The 19,071-nt window shown below is 41.3% G+C and overlaps 2 protein-coding genes across 8 annotated transcripts in view; one reads left to right on the top strand and one right to left on the bottom strand.

Moving 5' to 3' along the window:
• The window catches only part of frmpd4 (FERM and PDZ domain containing 4), a 36,790-nt gene extending 30,525 nt beyond the window's left edge, over positions 1-6,265 (bottom strand). For 2 of the 5 annotated variants that reach the window (XM_037790560.1, XM_037790562.1), the window contains exon 1: positions 5,551-6,262. In XM_037790560.1, the coding sequence (XP_037646488.1) occupies positions 5,551-5,594 (44 nt within the window). In that variant the 5' untranslated portion in view covers positions 5,595-6,262. Of the gene's footprint in view, positions 1-254; positions 987-5,550 lie in introns of those variants that run through there. The other 3 variants (XM_037790561.1, XM_037790563.1, XM_037790565.1) reach the window with 2 other exon arrangements.
• The window catches only part of LOC119500712 (rho GTPase-activating protein 6-like), a 113,536-nt gene that overhangs the window by 77,657 nt on the left and 16,808 nt on the right, over positions 1-19,071 (top strand). Inside the window, exon 1 of one of the 3 annotated variants that reach the window (XM_037790568.1) lies at positions 15,123-15,462. The exons of the other annotated variants lie outside the window; for them this stretch is intronic. Coding sequence (XP_037646496.1) covers positions 15,307-15,462 — 156 coding nt within the window. The 5' untranslated portion in view covers positions 15,123-15,306. Of the gene's footprint in view, positions 1-15,122; positions 15,463-19,071 lie in introns of those variants that run through there. 3 annotated transcript variants of the gene reach the window in all.

Here is a 19,071-nt window from a genome sequence, read left to right as displayed (position 1 = left end):
TTATGAACTTTGATACAGACAGTTTAGATGCATGAACCGCATCAGCTTCTGCATCCACCCTCCCACTCCCATCTCCCTCACTTGCTCATTCATTTCACATCATACATGACTGCACAACTTGCTCTCTTGAGGAATCAATAACTCAGCATTTTTAATCACGTGTCCCACTCTCTAAATTATGAACATACGAAACACCACCTAGAGAACAAACACACAGCAGCAGCAGCAGCAGCAGCAGCATCCATCGGACTCACCCTGACAGCTTTGGCATCTTCACAAAGCTGAACACATCCATGTGTGCTGCAGACTGCAGTCAAAGCTACAAATTTGACCATCTACTTCACTCCGGCTCCATTGTCCCACACTGTCTTTGGCGGCGAGGAATAAATAATTCAGGGAGAAAAAAAAAAAAGTGGAGCTTCCACAAGTCAGGTGGAGAGATTAGTCCTGTTGTCTGGGCTTCTGCATGGCTGAGTGATTGCTGTGTCCTCGCCTCGGCAGCGCAAATCCACAGCCCATGGAAAAGGATCTGGCAGAGCAGCTTCCCCCCCGGTTACATCCTTCAAAGCATGCCTCTGTTAGCTGCGTTAAGCCACCTTCATTTAATTTCCATCGCGGTGGAATGATGTGCGGGAGCCGCACAGTAACAACAGCTTTGGAGAGAGGCAGAGAGAGCCGTAGAGAGGGTGGGAGGGACAGGCAGGGGTGGCGATGGTGGTGGGAGATGAGAGTGGAAGAGAGAGGAATGTGAGAGGATGTTGAGCAGCGAAGGGCCAACAAGAATTACTACTAAAGGATGCAGCCAGCATCCAAGAACTCCCCAAAGGCTAGCCTCATCAATCCTCAACCAGGTGGTGTGTTTCTAGAAAAGGTTGAAAAGGATGAGAGAGATGACATGACGGAGACACACTGCATGATGATGAGTGCAACAGAGGAGCAGCTGGAGAGACGGGAGGACCTAAAGTGTCCCCCCCCTCCCTCCTCCCCAGCTGAGGTCTCTGCCTCACAGCTGCACATTAGGATGCCCATACTGTACACTGCATTTGTTTTGACCTTTCCAAAACAGTTCAGCTGCTAAATGCTTTCCCTCAATGAGGTCATTCATGAGAGGCCTCCAAACATTTTAGCAACCCGCCCGACACAAGCAAACAAACAAACAAACAAACACAGAGCTGATGCAACGGTGGTGTCAAGAGAAGATCAGGATTGTTAGATCGTGAAATGCAGAATGGAATTCCACAGTAGATAATACGATTTGTGTGATTAATCAATGTCCAGAGGGGCTGTTGTGATTCATGAGGCTTCAAGTAGTCAGCTGCATGTTAATAGATGCTTCAAGCGTCTAATTTCCTCTGTGATATTTTTTTTTTTTTTTAAGTTGAAATACATCTCCATAAATTTTCATATTTTTCTTCATCTGATTTCATTTCAATGTGTTTGAGACTTTCTATTTCATGTCAGAGTTTCAAAACACCAGTAAACTGATAAATGAGCACGAGAGTCCCGGCGTAACTCGGCAAAAGGGTATCTCCCGATTTCAGCCGCGGCTCCAGATGAAGAATCACCGTTCGTCTATTATCCCAAAGAGGAAGAATCACCCCTTCATAAATCAAACACCACACGGATGAGGCACCTCTGTCGAAAACCACCAAGAGCCAATTAGTCTCTGATCCCAGGAGGTTTGATACTTCTTCATGTGGATCAGACGGGTTTTGATAAAAAGGAACTTCTCGCAGTAATACAGACCCTGTTATCCCGATCTGTGATGTGCCGACAGGAAACACACAGCTCGACAAAGATGTTTGAATACGGCTGTCATCAATAAATAAAGCTCAAAACGTCAATAAACTGTGGAGACAAACGTAGTACTCGACTCTAAATAGTACAACCTTAAAAAAAGGAGATATTCCCCCTACTTATTTATATTCAGTGTGAATCTTTGCCGGGGGCCTTGACGGAATAATAAACACTCTAATCAATAAAAATGTCAGGTAGTGATGGATAAATAAATACAAATACACAGAATACAAATACTAGTTGAGGAATTTCAAGCTACGATTTGTCGCTGTGCTTCCACAGACGAGTAGCAACCATCCTATATTAAAATGCCACAACTTGTGAGGCTCTGCAGGGTGAGTCAATGTGCCTTTGCTGAGAGTGATACATGCAATAAAGAATGTTGTCACTTCCACTCAGGCTCACATTTGTTTGCCGCCATAGAAAAGACGCAGCTAGACGGGTAAAAAGGTGAAGCTCACGATCGCCTCTGACAGGTTTTTACTTAAAACCTCCGAGCTTGCGAGGAGAGCGCTGATCCAATTGTTTAAAAAAAGGAAAGTGGAGTGAATCATTGTGTTAATCTCATTCTGAAACACAACAGTTTAGCTGATGATACGTCTCCGGAAGGAGTACACACAAGACATCGAGGATGCGCTGACGAGCGAGGGAGAACATGTCTGACGATTTGCTTCAAACGCAACCGCGGTGTCCTGTGGCGGGAGGATCGAGAGACTCAGCGTATTCTGGACAGTTCTGTTTGCCCATGTGGGCTCGCGGCCCAGAGGCCAACATGAGTGGCAGAGGATATTAGGGTCAGACAGGAGCGTGATCTAAGGAGACTATATGGCTGAAGCTTTGACTGATAAAACCCAGCTGCCCTGCTGATCCCTAACTCTCCTTTCTCTCTACGATTCCCTTTTAAAAACAGCTGATTTCAGTCAATTCTGGCACGCCCGGCCACTTAAAACCCAGCAGTGCTCAAATTTTGCAACCCCTGCCTTTGGATCACATTGCTTGCCTTTTAAAAGCAAAAATAAGCGGAGCATAACCACTTTGCATGAATTGCTAACCATGCTGGATAGCAAGGGCATAAATGTACACTCAATGCTCTAAACTAGCATGACAGCTGTTTCCATGTGAAGAGTTATTCTGCAGATTGGGCAGCATTATAGACTTCAGTGTGCGGTACAGTAATGTGACTTTGGAGCTTTTACTGCCCTCTGATCCCAACTTAGCATTAGAGGCCTTTGGACCTCAACCAGATGTGTGTCAGCGGCCACAACTGTCCTCAGAAACCACACTTAACTGTGACATCTGCAGCGTTTTGTTTGTTTGTCATCATGCCTATAATATGAGCCACCTCAGTACCTCAACTTTCCCGATCTGTTAGCTCGACACTAATTATGCCTGCGCCGCGGCTGATTTATTCCGTGAATTAAACAGCCTTTAGTAGGGAGTTTAAAGATCTGAACGCCGTTTTGCCATGAATATTCAGTGGTGTGACTAATTGGGATAAGAAGTGAAGTGTTACCTGGCTGAGTTACGCTATGCTTTGAAAAGATTATGGATTCGGTGTGCCAGTTTCACTACACCTCCTGATAAAGTTCAAAGTAACACTGGGAGGCTCTAGCCCTGTTCTGTGTGGAGTGAATAAAACAACACAACAGGGACGCTGCCAGGATGCTCGACACCTGCTGGTGCTGTATGTCTGGTTAACGTGCTGGTTATCAAACGTGTTCATGTGGGTCATTGGCAGGTCGCGTTTGGTACATTCATCCATCCATTCATCTTCCTGTTCATGGTCGCTGTAGGCTGTTGCCTCTCCCAGCATGCACTGGGCAGGAGGCCGGGTACATGGACATTAGCCAGTCCACCACAGCTCCATGAACTGTTCTCATTTAAATTCCTATGGACATTATAAAGCTGCAACTAAGGATTATTTTCATTATCGGTTAATCTGCTGATCAAATTTGCGATTAATCAATAAATCATTAAGTCTATAAAATGTCAGAAAATTATGAAAAATGTCCCTCCCAGTTTCATAGAGTTTGTCAAGAGTTTGTTTGTTTGACCAACAGTCCAAAACTCAAAGATATTCAATTCATAATGACACATAAAACTGAGAAAAGCATGATTTTTTCAGATTTGAGAGGCTGAAAAATGACTTAAAGGTGCAATGTGTAGGATTTTAGCGGCCTCTTAGTGGTGAGGTTTCAGATTTCAACCAGCTGAAACTCCTCCCGTGTGCCAAGCGTGTAGGAGAACTACGGTATCTGACAAGAAAACGTGAAAATGTGAATGGCTCTCTCTAGAGTCAGTGTTTGGTTTGTCCGTTCTGGGCTACTGTAGAAACATGCCGGCCGACTCCGTATGTAGATATAAACACGAAAACACAACTATTCTTTTTTTCAGGTGATTATACACTAAAGAAAACATACTTATTAATATTATAATACATTTCTGCCAATAGATCCCCCTAAATGCTGCACACTACCTTCAAAGGCAGGAATGTGGCAGCATTTAGTGGTGTGGTTGCAGATTGCAACCAACTGAGCACCCCTCCGCTCACTCCTTCCTTTCCAAGACTGCAGTAACGTGTGTCACCGAGTGCAAAACTGTGGTAACGCCATACACCTCGCTCAGAGGGCATCCTTACTATGATAACACTGCTTTAGGAGCAGCGGAAGTCAGACGATGACTGGCGGTACAACGGTTTTGCACTCGCCGGCTCACATTACCACAGTTTCACAAGCATTTTGGAAAACTACCGGCCTTCAGGTAACGTAAAAACAAGGAAGGCTCTCACTAGAGCCAGTGTTTAGTTTGTCCTTTCTGGGCTCCTGTAGAGACAAGGCGGACTCCCTGCAAATGTGGACCTACGTAGATATGAAGGACTCATTCTAAGCTAACAAAAACACAACAGTTCTTAGTTTCAGGTGATTATACACTAATGAGAACATGGTTATGAATATTATATTCTATTTCTGCTAATAGATCCCCCGAAATGTTACACACCGTAACTTTAAACGATTCATCAATCAGAAAAATCAATCAATTAACCGACTTAACGTTGCATCTCTAGAACATTATTCTTCTTTGTTGCTCTCTCAGAATACACCCACTCAGGCCTTCTTCACAGCAGGCACTTGTTATAGCAGAATAGGCACAGGTGTTACCAGTACTGTTATTGATTTATCTGTTCTATTTAAGTAAGCCAAGCCAGCCTGTGAGCATGCACAATAACAGGATCCTTGAACTGACACTTCTGAATGGAGCGCAGCCATCAACAGTTCTTAATTACAGCAGTGCTTTTATGACATGTCAAAAATGTGGCTGTGAAAAAGGCCATACATCATTGGTTTCAGCAAGCTACTGTCACTCAGGTATGAAGATATAAGCGAAAGACTTCTTGTTGTAAAGTTGTAAACACCAATTATTTTGAAGAGGGCTGTGAATGTCAAAGAAAAACCATGCCAATCCCACAGGAACGTACAAAACATCGTTACTGTGATGCAGCAGTAAAGAATAGGGTATCCCGTGACCGTCAGTCACAACAACAAAGAAAAGACATCATTGAGTCACTAATTCTCATCAAAATGTTAGGCTGAAGTGAAATGCTAAACTGCTCTAATACATGTATCATCTTAACAAACCAAACTTTTTCTGCTATAACTACCATCAGTGCGCTCATCCTTAGAGATATCGTGAGTAATCAGCTCTGACTGAATTATAAAGTAAGCACAGAACAGCGATCCGCAGCACACTACTCACTGAATGACAGTGAAGATGCCGAGTTCATTGTCGTCTGGGTCCATTGCTGGTGACAGGTCTTTAATGCAGTACTTGTTTCTGTTTTTCCTGTCCAGGCCTTTCAAAGCCTCTTTCACTGATGTGTGTTCCCGTCCTTCCTCCTCACTCTAAAGTTTCTCCCTGCTTGATTTGGACTTTCCATATAGGCAGCTGAGCTTGTCTGACTAAGCCATTCCAGTTATGATTACATACAGCGCCCCTGTCCAAGTGAGTGGCCGGTGCCCTGGGGGAGGAGACCGAGCTTGTCGCCTCCGCCTGGGTAATGAAATAACATCACATTCCGGGCCAGTGCATCAGAAAACACAGAGGGATCAATGCTGAACAGCTGGACTCCGATGGGGCTGCTGTGCTGGCTAAGGCTGCCTCAATGAGCAAGGCTCTCGTGGAAAAACATGTCCTGTTTGGGTGAAATTCACCTGTGGTGTTTTTCATATTTCATATTTCACGATCATAGCGGGAGAGTTAAAGACATATTTGAGTGTTTCCAGCAGCTGAAACAAACATTTTATCTTGATGGTATTATTTACAATATTTCAACGCACAACCAAATTGCGGTATCTGAAATATTAATCTGATCTCCCGTGCGATGCATTTGGAAATGCCATGTGTTTTATCATCCATGAAGAGCTTAAAAATTAAGCTTCAACCGTAATCCAAACTCTATCACTATCTGCCTGCCAACTGTCACCCTTAACGGAGCCAAACCTAAATCCTATATAAACCACAGAATTAGACCTTAACCTAAATGTTATACAGTAGCATCAGGTATTTTTTTATTATTATTCATATTTTCAATGTCTTTTGCACACATATCTATTGTCATATAATGCAGCTTGTCATGCTGTATTCTTAATCTAATAAATACAGCATATTTCATACATTTTATTATAATTTTTTTTTTATATTTAGGGCATTCTCCCATAAAGCCATGGCATTTTAACATCATGAGAGTTCACGCTGGATTATAGCAGACTCTCTGATGCATGAATGGCATACACAGTCTTCCATTAGTTATGAAGCGAGGCACGTGTCTTTGCCTCTGCAAGCAAATAGAACTGCTTGCATAACACATCCCATGCCATGTACACACAGCAGCCTCTGACAACTGGAAGCCCAGCTTCCAAACAAAGACAGTGTTTTTCATCACCACATTTCTTGCTATAAATGTAAAGAAACATGCTCAGTAAATTGTGCAAATTTGTGCACACTGTTTCTCTTTCTGCACATACACTAGCTGTGCATGCATGAGCCATATGGCCACAATGGAGCGCTGTGTGTGGTTAGACAAAAGCAGACCTTTCTGCGAGATAAATACTGCACATGAATCCATCCAATCATGTGGCCTCACACTCGCCCCTGGGCCACAGCGCGCTGCATCACTGGCCTGTTTTTTCCGTGACACACAGGTCGCACCACTTAGAGGGGGGCACAGGGGGGATGTTCACAGTGCAATATAACCCCACACAGTGTCACACAACTGAGGATCACATTTAACATGTTGTCTTGGGGTCAAAACAGTGATGATAGGCAGTGTGTGTGTGTGTGTGTGTGTGTGTGTGTGTGTGTGTGTTCTGAGACTCATCTGATTTAATGTGCTGTTCATTGTGCGTGGGTGGATGGCTCATTTGTTTCCTTAGAACAATGTGACGCTGCATGCTCCTTTTGCAAATTGCTTTGACAGCTTATATGACAGCGACACGCAGTTCTGAATTTCTGATCAATTAGTTAAATACACTAAAGGGCAAATGCATCCGATTCAACTGTTATTAGGTCATTAAATAGGCTTTATCAAGCGCTATAATCACCATAGAATTGGGTCAGTAGGGGCCTACTACGTTGTGAAATTGAAAGTGAAACTTAATGGCAACATGTAAAACTGAATGAAATGTCACGTTTTGAACACAAACAAAACGGCTGCTTTAGGTTTAGGCAACAAAACTACAACTTCTTTAAGTTTAGGCAAAAAAAACAAAACACTTTGTTAAGTTTAGAGAAAAACATTGTATTTGGGGTTAAAATAACTACAAACAGTAAGACAACTACACATTGTTGGTTTCACACGCGATGCAAACTTCAGTCTCCTGGGTGTAAAGCCTGTGTTTTGTGTCCCATCTATTGTCCCCAACCTCCATTATGGAGTTTCACACTGTCTGTACTACAGCACCTGACTTCCGCTTCTGTTCCTGTCACAATTACTACAGTCACTAGAGGTCCCTGTTGTTTTCTTTTATACCTTCTTTCGGTGATCTACCATGTGAATAGATGATAAAACCTACTAGTGGGTGTAGTAGGCCCCTATTGACCCACATCTATGGGGCTCATAGCGACTGATAATGCCTATTTAATAGCCTGACAACAGTCTAATCGGCTGATAAATATAACAAAAAATACCCCAGTGCTCTAAAATAACTAATAAGTAATGGCTGAAACAAATAAGCAAAAGCAAAAGATGCATCGACTTCCACATGCAAAAGTTAATTTTCAGTCCATCAAAGCAAAAATGTGCATCACATAATAATAATAACAGGAAGGAAGTGACTCTTTCATTACTTTATGGAGCAGAACAAACAGTAGATGCAGCCATTTGCATAAAATGATGAGAGTCGCTCCATGCAGAACAGAAAAACTCATATTAATACAGTAAGAGCTACTGCTTGGCCCTCGCTAAAGGTCACGGCTGCGTTTGTTAAAGCTGCCGATTGCATTCATTCCAATAATGTGATTTACACTATTTGGCAACAAATCTGAATCAGGATAATTATCTTTTTTGCCATCAAAGAAGAATACCAAATAGGTCATTTATTATAATTAATTAAGCAAATTGGAAAGCCATTAAAGGAGCTGGACGAAGCCATTGCTCTCATTAAAGGTGTTCTTGCTGTTTAAATCAAACATTAACTTGAAAGTGCACTATTTAAAGAAACTTTTTCAGAGTATTTTCTTGGTCACAATTAACTATCAGGAAAGTAGAGCACTAACAACCCCAGCAGGCATGAACACAGCTCTCCTGATAAGCTGTTAAACACACTCATACCATAGACAGGAAGTACTCAGAAGTCAATCGCTGTCAATGAGATCGCAGGATATCACATTCCTCAAATCAGATAGCTACTCTCGTGTCAACACACTGCAGAAGCTCCTCCCTGCTGGCCTGGGAGGATAGATTTCACAGCATCCAGCAATTATCTGTAATGTGGGACGAAAATCGATGTGCCCATGGAAAGCTGCTAAGGTCACCACGCCGACGCTGTCACTTGAATCAGAAGCACTGCGTCGCCGCAGGCCGGGCTCCAAGCCTATCAGCCAGCATCTGTGAGAACACACATCATTTGTAATGCCACGGATTACGATAATTATTAGCCTGACGATATGGAAGATAATTGGTTTTTGCATGTGATCATGGAGAAAGGAAAATTATTACAGATTTCAGTCATCTATTAATAAAACTATCACTTTAAATAGGAATCATTTCACAGAACTTTGTGAATTTTATTAGTTTTGTCCCCAAAAAACAATATTTATTTTTAACTGTATTATTTTTTTATAGTTATAATTATACATATAGTTTAATTTTATACCTCTAAACAAACTAAACGTCTTTTCAAATGCATTTTTATAGTTGGAATGTCACAGATTTACATTTTTTTTAGCATAATTTCAGGATATTATATAGAGAGCTCATCATACAAGCACTTTCAGCAGAACTTGTCTATATTGCATGTTGTACAGTAGCCAAGCTACACATGCGTTTGAGGTTATATACATATAGTTTAGTCTTTATACCTCAGCCCTAAACAAACTAAATGTTTTTTCAAATGCTTTTTTTATAGTTGGAATGACGCGTAACCTTTTTCAGCGTAAATTTAAAGGCAGAATTTGTGGCCCACAAACTATATTGGTCCAGTTATAGATTAGATTATAATACAGATGGGTGGGGGACCAACATATTTCAATCCTAAATATCGTAAATTGCTCATCATTTATCGTCTCCATCAATCATTTTAAAAGTTGTGTGAAAATAAAGAAGTGAAAGCGCATCAGACTCACCTCTGCTGCTCTTGGTTTTTGTCCAAACTGCTGCTAACGCAAATCTCATTTTTGCCCGTATTGTCAATTTCCATGTCTTCTCTCTCAGGTAGATACTCACAAATGGTGCTAATGGAGGGCAAGCGTCAAGTATGCCCTCTTTGTGGGTTAGAAGATCCCGGCAGCACTGTGCTGACGGGAGGGGGGGAGGCCTCCTTGAAACATTGATAGTCTGGTGTAAATTCTATTAACGGCAAGGGGATATTGAGAAGAATGAAAAATCAATACCTTGTGGCCAGTAATGTTTGAGGGATCGGGCTGAGTGGAAATGGGAGATGGCGTGGCCTCGCCCTGACGCAGAGACTGTTTCTGTAAGTGGTTAATCAAGTGCTTGTCTGACATCCAGATTGCATTTTCCTCTCACCATTACTCCCATTTTTCCCCTTCAGTGTGGAGAAGATGTGCTATCAAATGTAAGACGGTAATCGGAGTAATAATGGCAGTCACCAATCTGATAGAGCTGCACTCTACTGAAGGGATTGGAAACTGTGTTTTGTCTTGACATCTCAGATTTCAATGCAGTGTTTTTCACTCCTGCACCGACTGCGTCTACACCAGGGAGGCATGAGCTGCACACATGTTTGAGTCTTAGACTGTACAGTCTCCTGAAAATGATGGGATGTCTGCGATGACTCACTGAGTAAACATTTTGCATCTCTGCTGTGTTAAAGTGAAGCCTACCATTTTGCTGAGACCTTAAATAAAGAAAAGGAGGCATACAGCACAATGACGTAACAGCCATTTAAAAATAAATCCCTCCTATACAGCTATAATTTGAGTCAGCCATTCATTGTTTTAGCTTATTAGGGTTGTTTCTCAATATCTGCACACTAATGGAAGAGAAATATGTGTCATAAACAGAATGGCAATATTTCCAAAGGCGACGTTTTTCTCTCTTTTGGAGGCTCACAAGGACAGATTCACTCTTTAATGTGCATCATTAAAGGTTCATGACACTATGATGCCATGGGCTGCTTGCACTAAATCTGAGCATGACAGTACACCAGCACAGACAAGTGACAGAAAGGAAGCACTGCATTTGATCAGGGCTAAGCGAAGTTATGTTAAGTTAGGTTAATGATGCACTGTTCCTTCATTTACATTTTTGGCATGGTTTCAGGATACTTCAGTATGTAGCTACGCATGAGTTTGACCTCAAGAGCCTCTCGTGTACCTGTTTTTAAAATGGTTGCATACAGTTTTCATATTTAACTTAAAGGGCTACCTACGGTAAAATCTAATCAAATATGCCTGTTCAGTTTTTTTGTCAGACGAGTTTTGATTTAACTCTACATTGTTTTATTTATTGGATTACTTTATATTATACCAACACATTCTCATCCCAACTCGTCACATACTGACGCTTTGTCAGGCCCCTCAGCTTCACCTTACGGTCGCAGTAAACACTTGTTTTATATTGTGAATTGAACAAAAACAGTTGTTTAGGTTTAGGCAACAAAACCGCTATAGTTAGGTTTTGGAAAAAAAAAACATGGTTGGGTTTAAAATTACTACATTTGTACAGTGAAAATGTGACTTGACGTTGTGAACACAGGACACGAATGAAGAGCTGATTGTAACGTGAAAGTGAAACGTAACGCACGGGACACGAACAGAGTTGCCAAGTCCGCTTATTATAAGCGACTTTGGGCTTGTTTTCCTGAAAAGTCGCTTACAAATATTGGGAGTCGCGGGTTGCAGTATTTGGGCTTGTTTCTTAAGTATAGTTACTTATTTGGGCTTGCTCCTGTCTCTCTCAAAATAAATTCATACATATATATGAAGTGATCAAGTGGCTGCCTCTCTCTCTCATATTGTGGCAGGAAGGTAAGGTCACTTGTTTTGGGCTTGTTTCTATAGACCTGGTAGCTTGTTTCTCTCACAAGATCACAAACAATGGTCTCCTGGGTGAAAGCCTTGTGTTTGTTGGGAGACTTACTTCTCTAGCTTCTGGCTTTGAGAGAGAGTAGCTCATGTTCACAAATATTGATTGAACTTTACTAGGCCATGGAAATAACATATTGGAATTACTTAATTTGGGTGGGCCCGGTGCGTCTCATACCAGCGCTAAAGAGTGCCTTGTGCGACGATGTCAACAGCCGTGACATATCGTTGGTATTTGACGCCCTGGGAATGAGAACGGGCTCATTGATTTGAATTTCTTTCACATTATTCTTTCCACAAAATGCAATCAACCAATCTAACTCCACCACTAACCAGGGCCTCAAACATGGGTTGAATCTGTCACAGTAAGTCAGTTGAACAAGATAATATAAGCCTCACTGAAGGTAGAATTTGCTGCTAATGTACTTGTTGACATTGTATTGTACAGGTATTGCGTTCATTGTGTCTAAATCCTGTATCAGTTGCACAAAAAACCCCAGGTTCGCTGTGTGGCAATATGGTTAATTGTAATTTTGTTTGGGAATATGAGACTATCAGAAGCACCACTAAACTACAATATTGACTCGCATGAGAAGAGCCTGATTTTAAGGCCCTGTCAAAATCTTACAGTTAATGATACATGTACTTAGGTGCATATTACTAATTTAATTTGTGCTTAATAGAATTACCACACAACAAACCTGGGGCTGTAATATTCTTTCATAGAAATAATATACACAGTGCACATAGAAGGGGGTTGAATGGGGAGTTAATAGGAACCCAGCAACTCATTTTTGCTGAAGGGCCCCCAAGCTGCTTAATCACGGCAACAACCCAGGTAAATTCTCCAAATCAGTCTTTAGTACAACACATCTGACTCAGCAATGCATGTGTACTATTGCCATCTAGTGGCCCGTTGTCTAGTGGTCGGTTTTTCACAGAAGAAGAATACTTTTTCTCATACAATCATTCACAGCCTGTCAACTACACACTAAATCAGAGTCAGTGCTTACCATTTAATAGCCAATAAGTCCTAAAGTACAACCTCTCATCCATATTATACAGGATGTGGCCGGTCCACAGTGTTTTTTAAATGATTTTAAATATGTAATATTCATCTTACAAAAATATTTTCACTTGATGGCAAAGCTGTAGACAAACACTGTAGTCATCATATTCTCATAACAGATCTTATAGCCTCACATAGAGAAGTATATATACAAGAGAATCTAAATGCTCCACCGGTGGCTGATTTGTTTCCATCTAATATCCCACTCCAAATCTAATGGCACTAGAGTATTGACCTAATAAATCACTAGCAAAAACTACCTCCCACATATATCCCCAGAAACCTGTGAGACAGCAAACTTAACAGCAGACTGCACATTGTACTGCTCATTATATTCCCACTGTAAAAGGAAAAGCTGTTCAGCTGATCAAGAGAGCAATCATCATAAATAAATATGAATTACATTTAACAAAAGCTCATTATATTAACTTTCCATTAGAAGTATGAATGCAAGTATCTGAAACCAAGGCAAACACTTTTTTTGCGAGGTATTCCAAACATCCACGTACATGACCTGCGTGGGCCAAACGTTTATTCTGACATCCTTTAAATGGTCGGTGGATGTCAGCTCCCGAGGCCGCACTCGTGCCACTGAGAAAAATGACATAACGGGAAGTCTGATGAGAATCAGCTACTCCAAACCTCGCCACCACCACATAAGTGGATCAAACGCAAAGCCGCCCCCCTTATCACCACTTCCCCTGTCTGTTTGGCAGACTCTGGTATCTGATGAATCCTTATCGTGGCCATACAGTGCTGGTTCACATGTCATGTTATCACACAGGTCCCTTCCCCAGGGCTCCCACAGGAAGAGTCTGTTCCCAGGGCACTAAATGCCAAGTATCTCAAACTGCCTTACGGTGAGGGAAAAAAATGTGGTGTGGTCAAGAGAGGACTGTGGGCTGCTCAATGTTTCTGTCATTATAAAGGGTTCATGAGACTGAACACGGGTGGGAGCCAAATTAGAAGAATTAAAAGGTTGATTTTAAAGGAACTGTTTGTAACTTCTTACACGTATTAATCAATCTGGGTCGGTGTCTCATGCGCGCTCGCGTGCGGCTATGCTGTTCAGACAAGACTCCAACACAAACTACACAGAAGCACCAAAACTGCAAAGTTATATCTAGTGAAGCCCGTCTTGCAAAACAATGTTGGCCGCGGTCGGAGGACGCGGGGGAGACCGTAGATTTGGTCTCTGCTGTACTCTGCTCCTCTGCCTGCCTGCTTGCCTTCACTCAGCTCGCTCCACCTCACGTGCATGCGCGCACACTACACACTGCAGAAGAGTTAGTAGCTCTGAGAATATCTAATGAATGTACGGTGGATGTTTGTGCAGAAATAACTGCTGCAGCTCCTCCAGACCAACAGAGGTTTTTTGTGTCTCGTGAAGTGACGGGGCTCCGCAGCGAGTTACGTTATCGTCTCCGACCAAAACTCCAGTGTCTTCCCTGTTCCCTCCGGCCGCGGTAGCGAGGCTGAGGCAGGAAAAGCCAACACTAGGATCAGCATTGATTCATGAAGAGACGTTCGTCTGGTCAGCTAACATTACTGCCAAGCAGGTGAAATATAGAGTGATATTGTGGTTTTAGCTGACGTGTGTCGCCTCACTGTTTTGAGCGATGCTCGTTCATGTCTATGTAGAGCGAGCACAAGCGCGAGCCCGACGCAGACTTTCGTTGACTTAACGGCCACAGGTGTCTCTGTTAACAAGCATTCCTGATTCTTACAAACAGTCCCTTTAATAGTTTTAGTTGAAGTTTGTTTGATGTGTTCTGGTTCTGAAAGTGCTCCACTACAAATTCAGATGCTGAGAATCCTTGCAAATCAGCAACTACTATAATAAAAATGTTCACATCAGCTTAAATAACACCGACCCAGTTACTGATAAGGATATAACCAGATTATAAAAAAGAAACAGCATTATTGGCGTCCTAGAAACAATGCGAGTCTTTGTCACGATATTAAGTTTGTGGCATTCTAAAAGTTTGTGTATTAAATAATTTACAGTGACTTGGAAACATACAGTATATTTGTGGTTAATATGGACATTTTTATATTATATTTAGATGTTTATATTTATATTTAAAATTGAGTTAGATGTGTCTTGGTTCAAGTATAAAAATAATTGCCATAAATAAATAAATATAACTGCTGTGAACCTACTAGAATATTTAATTTGTTTCTAGTGGCTCATTTTTTTTTTTTTTACAGTGTTTTTTTTAATAAACTGCATGAGTCATACTTGATAGCTTAATTCCCTTTGTGCTAGAACACTGTCTGGGGTGCATGATAATTCACCTTTTTAATTTAACAGCAGGAGGACGCGCGTAAATACGCACGCACTGTGACACACCCGCGCGTAAACAAAGCACTGTTGCCCTAAAGGTCTCGGTGTAAGCTTCGTTGTTTGTTTGGGTGTTTTAAGGGGAAATTAACATACTATTTCTCGTTAATAAAATCATGAGAGGAGGAAGCAGTGAGTCAGAGTGTGTGGGAGGAAGAGGAGGGGGGAGGAGGGTGACTAGGGGACTCCAGATTTCGTAATCTCTCCAGCATGGTGACGCTGCTGCTGCTGCTGCAAACTCCTTCGTTCCGTTTGGACTTGTAGCAGAGATATGCATCTCTTTAACACTTCTATAATCACAACAAGTTATTGAGCAACTAACAGAGAGACAGACATGTCCGCTCAAGGATTGTTAAGCAGCGTTTTCTCCTGCTCGCTAAGCCCCAAAACTATCTCCAAGCGCAGACTGAGACAGACCAGGAGCTTGGACCCGGCGTTGATGAGACATTATGGGACAGAAAAAGCTGAGGAGACGTCCTATAATGATAAGGTCAGTGATCCAACCTGGTAGCTTCACGGTGCAGGTGATTGGAGTTGTGTGTCAGATTTGATTGGCTGAAATGTCAGACAGCATCCAGGAAACCTAGTGTTGCCAAAGATATCTGGACTCCTAATGCTTGGTGCAGAGGCATTACAAATGATTGTTAATAGTATAGTTAATAGTATAGCATAGTTCAATTATTTTCATAATGCTGATGACTGAAATGAATGCATTTCTTCAGAAACTAAGGGGGTTACATGTGTCCTAAAACTTTTTTCTCAAGATGTGATTCAGAATTCTTACTTATATCATTTTGAAATGCTGTTTTATTTTCCAATTTGCATACATGAAATACAATACAAGAACTTTAAAGCTCAAGAGCGAACCGAACTTGAATTTGAGTTGTTGTCAGATTTGATTGGCTGAAATGTCAGACAGCATCCAGGAAACCTAGTGTTGCCAAAGATATCTGGACTCCTAATGCTTGGTGCAGAGGCATTACATCTAGTTGCAAGGCAGTGATGATAAGGTTTACAAGTCAGTGTTACATGGTTTTCATAATGCTGATGACTGAAATGAATGCATTTTTCATAAACTAAAGGGGTTGCACGTGTCCTAAAACTTTGGCTCAAGATGTGGTTCAGAATTCTTACTTATATCATTTTGAAAAGTTTTATTTTCCAATTTGTATACATGAAATACAATACAAGAACTGTAAAGCTCAAGAGCGAACAGATCTTGAACTTGAGCTTTGCACAAATACTGCATCCAGATTCCAGAAGTGGCTGGAATTCCCTCAGGATGATGTAGCCAAAGTACAGTATTGTCACCATTTCCCTTTTTATATTACAATTTAGAACCTTTTCTACTTTTATTTTCTCAAACTGGAAAGAAATCAAAAGGAGCTTGTTTTCTTCTACTATTGCAACAAGTCCATGACTAGTCCATGACCAACAATTAAGCTTTATTATGTGTGAACCCAGCTGATGCACTTGAGTTTGGTAGCTGCGTCACTGAACACCCAAAAAAGTGACTCAACTCATTCCTGTTGGTAGACTGATGTCAGCAGAAGCCTGTGCCAACTTGCTGATGTTGAAAGAGGTGTGGCTGGAAAACTTTGTCACATTTGGCAAGTGTCTAGTTAGACTTGAATAAAAGAAAAAAGAAAAAAAAAAGCTTATTTCCTCACATCATAATATGAACTTTAAGGTGGAGCTCTGGAAAAGGCGTGGAAGAAGCTTTGTCTATTTAATGATTTCCTGTGCAGTGAAGCTTCTAACCTGACAAAAGACAATGACAGTATCCCAAATGATCAAATCTGTGCATTGTGAATATGTACATATAGGGAAGGACCATTACTCTTATATAACTACTAATGAGCCTGAAACACACACTCATGGTCATTCCACATTGGGAAAAAACAGTTTCCTGTTTCCATTTAAAGTGAAGCTTTTACTATTTTGTTGTTTCACAATGAGCAAAGCAAAGCAAAAACAAAAAAAAATCTGGATTTATTGATGTATGTATTCATCAGTAACCTCAGATATGAACGAAAGACCACCAAACCATGTAAAGCAGCAGCAGCAGCAGTGCAGTAAATGCACAGTCTCTGTTAAAATAGCCTTCATATTACTAAAGGAAACACATCCCCTGAGTTATTAAAGCATGTTATAGGCTTGGACACATGGAAAAAGATTACTGTCAATGTTCATCTTCATGAGGAGGTTCCTTACTATGTCCAGGGCCGGCTTAAGGCATATAGGCCATATAGGCGGTCGCTTATAGGGCGACACCTTCTGGGGGGCATGGCCGCGCTTATTTGTTAACAAAAGTGTAAATTGTAGTTAAACTAACACTTTTAAGCCAACAATATTTTTAAATTGTTTATTTATATTATATTAAATACAAAATCCGAATTTCTCCTATAAGGCACCAAAAGGCACCAAAATCTGTTTTAGATTTATACTTGCAGTGTCACATGTTCACAATCTGAGCCCATCTGTACTGCTGTGCTTGAGTTGGTCCTCATGGTAACACTGTGTGTTTAGTATAATGGAAATGTATTACAGACTTGACATTATAATAGGCTTGTAATGAATACCAGGTATCTGGTCGCTCTTACAGTCATCAACAAGGACCCAGATCCTGCAGCCAGAGCCCTTAAAAATGTAATCACAGTAAATCTGAATGAAGCTGATTAATATTGGAGACAGCTCGCTGTCAGAGAGGATATTTAATGTGATTTATGACTTTGGAGAGTGCTGTGCGTGCTGCCATTATGCTCAGAGAACTGCACTACAGCTTAACTTTTGCCAAGCATTGTTAATTCCACTGAAGATAACAGCCTCAGACACATTGTGTTGGCATAGACATTCTCATTAATCACTGGTTATTTTTACCACTAATACTTTCGGGGATATTTGTAGACAGTATACAGCTCTATCTACTGTATTTTCTAGAGCTCCAACATACCAGTGAGAAGAAGAAGGAGCTAAGGTCTGAGACTCACATGGCCACGCTGTCAGCTTAAACTGACAGTACTGTAAGTAAGTGCCTTACTGTACACTCCACTCCAAGTCCGTAATGAAAGTCACATTTTCTGGGTGTGCAAATATCCAACCGGCAGTTCATTCAGGGACAATAGTATCCAAGATACCGTCCCAACAACATTAGTGAAGTCAGTCCGACAATGTTTCCCCCTTTTGCACAAAACACTGCTGCACCTCCGCCCAATAACAGCCCCAACTCTGCAAGACTCTTCTTTTATGAGATGTACTTTAACTCAGGCTGTGCAGGCCTCTTGTAAACAGAAAAACCTACTGTGTTTAGTTTCTTGAATGCCATCCAGTGTATATTTATTGTGCTTAGAAGAGAGTAAATAGACATATTTGGAACCACGGCGTGCTATAAATGAGTCAAGGGAAATCCATTATTGCAATGTGTTTGTTTATATTGTATCCTAATCAATGCTCTGTTATATATCTGTGATGCATATGATTCATATGATCACCTAGTGCTAACTTACAGTGACATGATCCTGGCGTAAAAACCTTTCCGTTGTTTAAACAGCAGTGTCAGATTGGTATGTTTGATCTATGTTACAAGTAACCTTGTATTTTCCATAGGTTGAACATCACTGTGCTCTCTTAGAGGTGCACTCGCTCGGGGTCTCGGTAGTCCGAGCTGAGATGGAAAGCAGAGACATCTGGTTTACATGAAGAAAGCCTCAACGTTTTTATTTCTCACAGTAGAGCAGCATGACCTGTTCCTTGGCTACGGTCCCTTAGGCACATATTTCTTCCCAAAGGAGACTGTCCGTGTGCATGGCATGGTGCTTAACCTGCTGACTTTAAAATTTGGCATCATAGAATCCAGCTTGTGTTTGATAAGAGGACAAATAAGCAGTGGGTTAGGTGGAAACATGGGTGGTAAAATCATTGCTTCGCATCAAGTCAATCGAATAATAACAGGCATATATGATCAGCTTCTTGTCGGTCAAAAGGCCTGACTCAATAGCAAGATACCGGCACTGAATGATACAATTCAGTTCACATGAGAAAACAGTCAGAAAGTGTTGGCAAAGTGTATAAAACAGTTAGTTGGGGTTTTCAAGGTGCC

The sequence above is a fragment of the Sebastes umbrosus genome, chromosome 13 (genome assembly GCF_015220745.1).
Source record: "Sebastes umbrosus isolate fSebUmb1 chromosome 13, fSebUmb1.pri, whole genome shotgun sequence".
NCBI classification, from domain to species: Eukaryota; Metazoa; Chordata; class Actinopteri; order Perciformes; family Sebastidae; genus Sebastes; species Sebastes umbrosus.
This window is presented reverse-complemented; position numbering and strand designations above follow the sequence as displayed.